The sequence below is a fragment of the Maylandia zebra genome, linkage group LG18 (genome assembly GCF_041146795.1).
Source record: "Maylandia zebra isolate NMK-2024a linkage group LG18, Mzebra_GT3a, whole genome shotgun sequence".
In the NCBI taxonomy this organism is placed as follows: Eukaryota; Metazoa; Chordata; class Actinopteri; order Cichliformes; family Cichlidae; genus Maylandia; species Maylandia zebra.
The window spans coordinates 25,147,947-25,158,054 of record NC_135184.1 but is presented as its reverse complement, the minus strand read 5'-3'; the positions used below and the strand labels follow the sequence as shown (position 1 = coordinate 25,158,054).

At 48.0% G+C, this 10,108-nt stretch overlaps 1 protein-coding gene across 2 annotated transcripts in view; it reads left to right on the top strand.

Annotated features, from left to right (window-relative positions):
• The first annotated feature begins 220 nt into the window (after positions 1 to 220).
• The window catches only part of ephb3a (eph receptor B3a), a 37,225-nt gene continuing 27,337 nt past the window's right edge, over positions 221 to 10,108 (top strand). For both annotated transcript variants that reach the window (XM_004570482.3, XM_076876609.1), the window contains exons 1-3: positions 221 to 811; positions 6,525 to 6,589; positions 8,724 to 9,396. In XM_004570482.3, coding sequence (XP_004570539.1) covers positions 748 to 811; positions 6,525 to 6,589; positions 8,724 to 9,396 — 802 coding nt within the window. In that variant the 5' untranslated portion in view covers positions 221 to 747. The remainder of the gene's footprint in view (positions 812 to 6,524; positions 6,590 to 8,723; positions 9,397 to 10,108) is intronic.

Genomic DNA, 10,108 nt, shown 5'->3' with positions numbered 1-10,108 from the left:
CTATTCATTTATTATTTATTGTAGAGTGTAGTATTTTAATTATTTATCCTGCTGCTGCTGCTTTGGGATTAATAAGGTATCTATCTATCTATTTATCGATTCATCGATTTTTATGTCTATCCAGTTGTCTTTAAAGACATGCTCTTGTTTTGAAAGTGCCTACCAGAAGCTGAGGGTTCACGGAGTCTGCCTTGACGCCACCTCGAGCTCCCAGCCCCCCTCTGTGTGTGTCTGTGTGTGTGTCTGTGCCCCTGTGTTGCCATTCCGACGCACATCTCTCGCAGAGGAGCAACAGCCGCACGGAGTTGGTCAGAGCGGACTTCACAGATTCCTCTGCGGGCGGAGAGCGCTTCACACTCCGGGCTTCCACCCTCTTCTCCCGCGGGGGGCAGCAGCACAGAGATGCGCCCCTGGACCGAGGCTCCGTGTCGGTAAAGTCAGAGAAAGAGAATGAGACTGAGAAAAGGGCGCAGCGTAGCGGTCCTGTAAGCACCGCATCCACAACTACACTCCGGGGAGGATCTGGGGAGCTGGGTGAATGCAAACATACAGACGCGCTCGGCTACCTCTTGTTCTTTTGAGGATTTGGGTTGAATGGGGCGGCGAGAGCCCTCATCACAGCTGAAGACATGAGAATGTGGAGGGGAACAAAAAGCTCGGCTGCGGTGCTCCGTGGTTGAGTCTCCATCCATCCATCCATCCACTCCAGGTCTACACACCTTTATTCATGTTGCAAAAGCCTGGTTTATGACAATGGATTACTTGCTGTGGGTGTGCAGCCTCGTTGTCCCTGTGGTCCTGGCTGTAGAAGGTAGGTCGTTTGATATTTTTCATCACTACTTTTTTGCTCCCCGCGGATGAACAATGGGCTGTTTGTAGGCGCTATAAACTGACAGCGAACCATGTTATTGTCAGGCAGAGGGATACAAAAATCAAAAACATACAATTACACACACTGTGCCTCCTTTTCATGACAGTGTGAATCACGCTGAGGTCAGTTTGAACACCACATCAGTGATGCACGCTGTCTACACCGGAGAGATTACATGCAACACGGCATCCGTGTGTTCCGTAATTACGGCTGTAAATATAAGGCGGGCTCCTGGGCTGAGCGTCAGTCTGCAATTCATGCACACATGCATCAGAACGCCCCAGTCCGTGTGTGTGTGTGTGTGTGTGTGTGTGTGTGTGTGTGTGTGTGTGTGTGTGTGTGTGTGTGTGTGTGTGTGTATGATTACTCCCCTGTGTTTCCATTGCGGCTGAAGGACTGCCCTGTTGCTATTGTCCTTGTTGTCACACCCACGAGCCCGGTGAGGATGCCCACCTGCCCCACCTTTCTTCCCCCCCACAGCTCCACAGAGGTTAGAGACGGACTCCACGGAGGAGAAAAAGAAAGGGCTCCTCCTGTGATGCGTGCGAGAGGTGCAGACATGCTGTGGGTCCTGTTAAGCGGGGCTGCTTTAACAAGTCCCGGTGTGGCTCAATCTCTGGCCCCCGGACAATGCCGCTGGGACGCTCATGTGAAACGTTTTCAGATGACAAGTGTGAGTTAAAGGTCAGCGGCTTAACAAGTGCGCTGCGAGCCCACCCCGGAGCCCCACCTCCCCCGGGGGGAGAAGCCCACCATCGCCCACATCCCTTGCTCCCTCGCCCGTGGGCTCTTCTCTCCGAGCTGTAGCTACATTTCTCTGCTCTGCCTCGCCTCCCTCTCTCCCCTCCCCGTCCAATCTGCCTCTCCTGGACCGTGGCCAGCCCCTGATCCCTCATCAATTCTGGTGTCAGCAAGTAAATCAATGCAGCGGCAGCAGCACTCCCCGAGTCCCAGTGGGCTCTGACGCCAAAGGTGATCAGCCCCGCTTTCCCCCTTCAGCCCGACCACTAAGTGTTACTCAAAGCACGGGGGTTAACTAATGTTTGTCCTCTGAGGGTAAACATGAAGGGCAGATCATCACTCGGGTTTAAATGAGAAGTCGTGGTGATGATGGTGTGGGCGGGATTACATGTGCCTTGAACAGTGGGGTGTCTTGTTGTTGTTGGATCCACCTTGGCAACTTGAAAGTGTGCGCTTTAATTGCCAAAGTGATCAGGATGACTTATCTCCGGTTCGCGGCAGCAGATTGCAGTAAAAGCCTGGGCCAGCTGTGACGTTTTTACGTTCTAATGCTCTCATTTACAGTCGGCGTTTACTGTACTCTTTTTAAAAAAAACTCGTAAACGAGATGGATGAGCGCTCAGAAAGCGTTTTACAAACGCGCCCTGCAAGACTGCGGTGCAAAACGCTCGAAGGGAGGACCGGGGGGGGGGATTTTCATATTAAAAGCGAGCCTCATTCACATTTGTTTTTCCTTCCCTACTTCCTACACACACGAATGTCAACAAGAATCGTTATTTGTTGACCTGTAAAAGCAGCTGCATGTGTTTAAATTAGGTCAGCAGCACAAAAAGGTGCTCATCATCAGGCGTCAAACTGAGCGTCGCACTCAGCTGTGAGCCTGTAGAGAGAGAGAGAGAGAGAGAGAGGTGCACTGTGAGTGAAGTTCTTATTATTAACACCTGCAGCATTTACAGATCTTCACGACGACGATGATGATGATGTTTTGGGCTTTTAATATTTCATGTGTTTGCTTGTCGGCAGTGTCTTGTGTAGTACAAGGGGGAGGGGGGGGTCTCTTTCATGATGCGGCCGCTCGTACAAAGTGAATAAAACATCAGCGTGTGTGAGCTCCCAGAGCGCAGAGCTGTGTGGCATTTTGGCGATTATAAAAAATACAAAAAAAGGGAGAAAGAAAGAGCCTCAAATGCCACGGGGGTGGTGGTGCTCTAAAGTTCCCACTGCAGAGCATTGTTTTTTTTACCCCTGGGGGCAGAACGACTCCACTGCTGCTGTAGTTTTATGGGAGAGGTGGTGGTAACGGTGGTGGAGGGGAAGAGATTTCTGGATTTGAGTTATAGCAGTTAGGGGATCTCAGAGGCATTGTAAATTTAACGGGAGAAGGGGTGGGGTGAGGAGGGGGAAGAGGTGTGGAACAAATGGGATCTTTTTCAGCGGGTTTCTGGGAGTCAGTGGTTTGATGATGAGGAGGAGGAGGACGTTGACACACTCCGGTGAGGAACGAAAACCGTGTTCACGCTGCAGCTTTACTGTTTCGAGCAGCACGTGAGCCCAGACTGCACAGGAGTCCACGTCTTTAAGATCTCGGTAGACATATTGTCTTCCTCCTGCTCCGCATGGAGGTCAAAGGTCCACCCACTCCCCTCTTAACCCCCCCTCCCTCACATCAGCTGGGTGCAGTCCTTGCCTTCACAGAGGGGGCTTTTACAGATATGAGCTGGTCACCTTGCTGCCCCTGCTTGTTGCGCCGTGTGAGGTGAAGCCTGTTTTAAAGAGGCATGAGCTCGAGGCTGTGGTTAGCTGAGGCTGAGCGGATCTGTCTCCTGTTGCCTCTGGGTACAGGGGATAGAGGGAAGGGGAGGTGTGGGGGTGGATCAGACACTCTGGAGACGGGCCTGCATCCACGGATCAGCAGCGAGCCGTCCAGTGCTCACTTGGCTGTGCGCCGCGAGGGCCCGCGTGTAGCCAAGCAAAGACAACAGGCGCTGATTTCACTGATTAGTCCCTCCTCTCTCTGGCTCGAGTCGTGCTAATCAGTAAAACAACCTTGTACACGAACGTGCATTCGGGCTCGACAAGTGAAGTTATTAACCGCTGTCGCTCATGCCCTTTCGCACGTAAAGCTCAGAAAACTGACAATGCATTTGCCCTCTGCGCAAATGTTACCTATTAATTATCATGCCCAGGTAAATGGGATTTCTATTGTCAACACGCAGACACACAAAAATGGAAGCAGCCACTTATTCCTCCTTAAATTAAATGATTTTTTCTTTATTGCAGAACCACTCGTATGCTTATTCCAACCTAGCAGCCTACTTTTCATTTCTGAATGTACTGTACATTAAATAAATTCTGCTTAAGCACAAATCCCACACTTAAATGTGGCCTATTATGCTAATTTCCCGCACTTTGATTTTTATTCTTGGACTGGGTTGGAGTACCTCCTAGCTTTAAAAAATCCTAATTTTCCTCTTTCTGGGTCTTGGTCCAGCTCCTTATTTTCTCAGTCTGAAACAACATGCTTTAGCTCCTTGTCCTTTAAGCCAGCATGCCTCTGATTGGCTGCCTCTGGTATACAGAAGGTTTAATAACAAGGGGGTGGGGCTTTAGTGCTAACCATATTAGGGATATTCCTTCTTGCTGACATCACACAGAGCCAAGAACCAAAAAAAGCTATCTAAGTGATTGGTTCATATAGCTCAGAGGGATTTCCTGCACATGCTCACCTCACTGAACTTTGACCGTGCTTAATGTGAGCATCTACCACTGTAACAGAATATAAAATTTAAAAAGGGTGTAAAGGAAAACATTTTAGTTCTTCTTCAGCTAATGCACGACTCCTCTTGCTCTCCATTATTTCAAAATTATCAAGTCATTATGAGTTTATGTGATTAGTGAATGCCTAATTAACCATCGTTTAGCGACAGCTAATGCACAGTTACGTCTTACATGTACACGGCTAGATTAGCTGGATCCCAGTCAGAAAGGGAAAAGCTGCTCCCATAAGTGTCTAAAATGCTGCTACGTGTCCCGAGGATCACAGATGGCGACTGATCAATCAGGGAGCATAAACTCATTACATAAACTCTTAGTGGCTGGATCCGATCACACGGGTGACCTACAGGAAATCGTGATGCATGGTTGCACTGAATCATCATGAATCATGCTTTAGATCAAACTGAGACACAGCACACCCACCCCGGTTTCAAGCTTTATGTTAAACTTGCGTGCTTCATCTTCACTGACTTTTTGCAGTCTCAAGCATTTTATTAGTGAAGCCTTATAGGATTTAACTCTCAGTTTATCGCTGCACATCAAGCGGCTGTTATCATTTACACACACATCCAACGTTACCTAGCATAAAAACGCCACATCGGGATGTCTGTTTGCTTCCCTTTAACCACGATGTGAACGTAACTGTATGAAAGAGATCAGTGCAGGGGCGGATCTACAGGGGGGGCAAGGGGGGGCAAGTGTCCCCCTGCTGTGGAGCCTTCTATTAGTCCTGTACAGTAATTTAAGTTGTTTTCTGTATTTATTTATTTATGTATTTATACTGGAGAACCTTTTTGCGTCTCATTTATTGTCTCTTTGTTTTCTTAGAAGAGATAATGATACAAAAGTAGTTTTAAAGCGTTTTTTGTTGGCTTCATTAACATATAGGGGATTTTCAAATACCTTTTTAAAGAGAAATGTGCCACCCTGCCTAAACCCCCACCCCCAGGTAAAATTTCCTATATCCACCAATCACTGTGTGTCTTTCATTCTGAAGTTAGAATGAAAACTAGTGTAATCTTGCATCTCCACTGGCACACTATTGACCACCACTGAAAAGTAATCCATCCCCGTGCATGTATAGATCTATGTCCATTATCTCCCATGCTCTGAAAAAGAAGAAGAAGAAAAGCCGCTGTGGTTTTGCCTGAATAACACACATCGCTCATATCAGCAGCCACAGATGGACGACTGATTTAGACACCCAAATGCAACTTATTTTAGTTAGTGACACTCAAAAGCCAAGGACACACTGTGGTGTAACCACTGTCTTCAGCGGGCTCCACCGGAACAAAGCCACCAAGTGCTACTGTTGCTCCACACAGGACACGCTATTTGTTTTAGCCTCTCACACCCTTCTCCGGCGCTGTTATCAACAACTTGTGAGCAAATGGTGCACAGCGGGAGTTGTGTCATTGAGTCTCCGTGAAGAAAAGTGTAATTGTTTCAGTAATTAGCAGCAGGGGAACAATGGGAGCCTGCACGGCCACACAGCTGTAAGAGTGAGTGAGGTATCAGATGAACTCAGCAGATCACCCCCACTCAGGTAAACGTGTGATTGACAGCCAGACGACAGAGCTCATTGATCCAGCTGTTTATTCTCAACTTCTCCTCCCCCCCCCCCCTTAAAAGATTGTCGACTTGGCTCTCACCAAAGTTGTAAACAGCCAGGTGACGTAAGCATCTGCTCACCTGAGAGAGGTCACAGTTTTTTGTGTTTTTGCCTCAGAGAACAATATATTCCTGCTCATGTGACCCCCCCCCCCTTCAATTCCCCTGGGATATTTCCCCTCTGACGAAAACCCTGAACAGGCTTTGTTCTTTTAGTCCACAAGTGAATATTTGAAAGAAGTGCATCTGTGGGTGCCAAACGCAGAGAAAGCCTTAATTAGGCAGCAGCACAGATATGCCACGATTGTCAGAGCTTTCAAAAAACTGAACGCATGTGGGTGGAGGTTATGGAGCGAGGGGTGTGTGTGTCATTTTTACCTGCATCCGTTTCTGGAGAACAGAGAACTGTGTGTGTGTGTGTGTGTGTGGTCTTTAAAGTGTTGCAACACTTTTTGTTTTGTTTTTATCCTTCTTCACACCATTTAATTCCCAGTTTGTGAACCTTACTCCTACTCTTAATTTGCAGAAACCCTTATGGACAGTCGGTGGGCTACCACAGAGCTGGCTTGGACCACATTCCCAGAGAGTGGGGTGAGTTTGCGCATGTGTTTAGCTTAGTTGTGTTTTTTTCTCCTGGCTTTTTAACAGCATTTGTTCCATTTGCTTGTTAATAGAGCCCAGTCTGACTTGAACAGCACACCTCCTGCTGCTTTATGGCTTTGTTTTTGCAGTGTATGTTTGCTTTCTCGGATTCTATAAAGCAAATGAGAAGCACACTGTGAGACATTGTGTGGAGGATATCAAAGATTTTCAGACCACATGAAAAGATCAGCAAAGGAATATCTTTTTTGTGCTTTTTGTGCATATTGCACTTTAAACATACTAATGAGCAAGCGCACAAACAGGAGTCAAATCCCCGCCACGTTTAAGGACTATTAGCTAGACTTTACCTTGAATGTCTCCCTAGGATAGAGTAGCCTGATAACTGAAAGCATGTGTCTTTTATAATGTGGGCCCAAGAGCGCATTACAGACAGAAATTAAGGTTTTCAGCTGATACCCCCTATAGGAATTGTGAGAAAATAAAACAACATGAATTTGACCCCAGGGCTAACAGCCTGACAGACCTCCCCCACACTCGGCCAGTGTAATTTGTCTTCGCTACATGAGCGCAAAGTCAGTCAATGGAAATGGTGGGTTTCCATGGAAACGATCTCCGGCAGCCCCGGCTCCCTTCTTCCCCCCCCAACCAAACAAGGGCCGGCTCTGAAATGTCCTAGCATCCATGAAGTCATATGTCACGACTGGCGAGGCAGCCCCTCTCCTCACGCCTGACAAGCCCATACGTTCAAGGAGGCCCGGCAATTATCATATTTGTCAGGTAGTGCATCAGCGGGGTTGCCGGTGATTTACGACGCCTAATGCTGACTCTTGGGCTCATCGTTTGGGGATAAATTGCACGCGGGGAGCTCAGAGACGTGAGATGAGTTATGCATTATTTTCCTCCGGTTGAAATAATCAATTTCTGGAACGCTCATTTGTTATGGAAACGAAGCATTCAGTCCGACGTGGAATTAGAGGGTGGGGCGGCGGTGGTGGGGAATCAAAACAATTGACTTCTCACAAGGTTATTTCCTAATGGACTAAATTTATTGACCCACCGATACATTTATCATAGCTGCTAATGTTAGTTACCATATAGAGACGCAACTGTTAACAACACATAAAGCCATAGATGGTGCCCGTGTCACACCGGGCCCCTAAATCACTATTTCTACAGCAAGACATCAGACTCGCAGGGACACAAACCGAAGCAGATGCAAATATGTGCTCCTGTATTGTGTGTGTAGGCATAAGAGGATATATATAAGAGTCCATGTAACCTGAAATGCTCCAGAGTGCTGCCATAGTGCAATCACACTGAAAGCATTGCATTTAGATGGCCGTTTTAATAAATAACTCACTGTTTGCATTATACATATATGGAGGAGAGGAGGTGGTGGTGGTGGGGGGGGGGGGGGGGGGGGGGGTTACAGAAACCGAGTCTTCCTTCGGGGCTGTTTCGATTGCAGCGCAACAGACATCGATGCGAGCGCTGCCTTCTATAGGTGTGTCTGCACCTTGTTTAATAGCTACTGAAGTTGAGCTTTGACGGAGCCCCGCAAGTGACTGATTTGCTGATGATGATCTGAGCTGCGACACACGATCGGTATCAGAACTCGTCAAACAGCCATAATGTGTGAAATTTGTTTTAATGGGAAAATGTTTTCTATTGAAAGTCCATAATAATTAGAATTTTCTGAATGATTCATGCAATTAGAAGCTTTTTAGCTGCAAGTTATTCTGCACAGGCCACGTGTACGCGCACACGCACGTCGTGGGAATGTGTGTTGGTGTGCACGTGTTGTATATTCGTGCAACCATGTTTATGCCAGACATCACTTAGCTGTTTTCAACATTCTCTATGGGTGAACAGTTTGCATTAGGATGCACTGCATTTAACACTATTTAATATTAATTATCAGCGTATTAAAAATTGAGCTTCTGCCGCAGCTCGGTCGGTGCTGAGCGAGAAATGGAACTGTTTTTGCGTTGAGAGAAAGCATTAGATAATCACGGGGATTTTTTTCTCCTCATTTAATTCTTAAAGCCGTTCTGCTCCTTTCTGCACAGTATTTACAGTCATTACCTCCCCTCATCGCACTGTCTCCGTGTTGTCTCCACAGTGGGAGGAGGTCAGCGGATACGATGACTCCATGAGCCCAATCAGAACCTACCAGGTGTGCAATGTCAAACAGCCCAGCCAGAACAACTGGCTGAGGACGGACTATATACCCCGCAAGGGCGTGCTTCGCGTCTACGTGGAGCTCAAGTTCTCCGTCCGCGATTGTGCAAGCATCCCCAACATCCCAGGCTCCTGCAAAGAGACCTTTAATCTGTTTTACTATGAGTCAGATGGGGACATGGCCACGGACACCAGCCCTCTGTGGAGGGAGAACCCCTACGTGAAGGTGGATACTATTGCCCCAGATGAGAGTTTCTCTCTGCTGGAAGCGGGAAGGATCAACACCAAAGTGCGCAGCTTTGGCCCCCTCTCCAAGGCAGGCTTCTACCTGGCCTTCCAGGACCTGGGAGCCTGCATGTCTCTAATCTCAGTCAGGGTTTTCTTCAAGAAGTGCTCCACCACCATTGCCAACTTTGCCGTCTTCCCCGAGACCGCTACGGGAGCAGAAGCCACCTCCTTGGTGATTGCCCCGGGGGCCTGCGTGAACAACGCCATGGAGCTGTCCGTGCCGCTGAAGCTGTACTGCAACGGGGACGGCGAGTGGATGGTTCCCGTGGGCTCGTGCACCTGCAACGCCGGCTTTGAACCTTCCGCAGACAGCACTCAGTGCCAGGGTACGTGTATTTAACAGACATTTCGACTTTTATTTAACCAAAGCTCCTTTATATGCTCGGCGCAAGTCACCTCAGTCTGTGCCCTCTTCCCTGCATTTATTGTGTGGCTCCTGAAAGGAGGGGGTGGGTGAAGGAGGGTGGAGGAGAGTATGAATTAATGAGCTGTTGTAGAGAGGAGCCGCATACAAATATTGTGCGGGCAGGACAGGAGGGAGAGAAAGATAGCGGGAAGGCACAGAAACAGAAAGGCAAGGAAAATGCGCATAATAGAGGCGGAGAGATATTAACAGAGAAAAGGGAGATAGCACGATGTACAGTAAAAAGGGTTGAATGTGCCCAAAAAAAGAAAACGGGACAGAAAATGAAAAGGGAGGGAAGGTGCAGAGAAGTCAAAGACAGACAAGCAAGGCTTCCTCTCACCTGGGTGTGAGAAATGTTGTCTAACATTGGCTGAGAGCTCATTCGTTGCCATTTGGCTGCTCAAGGTTAAAAGCTTGCCGCCAGCGCCTGATAAAAAGCTCTCCAGGGCCTCAGCCAGCGGTTGTGATGAGGAAGTGTAATTTCCTCCGCGGCCTCCTGTTAGTTAATCTACAGGCGGCCACACTCATTAACACCATTCAGACCAACGTGAGCCAACACTGCCACGCTAACATTAATCACTCAGACATTTCATTTCTTACCTCAGTCTTGCCTCTCGCTCACAGCCAAACAC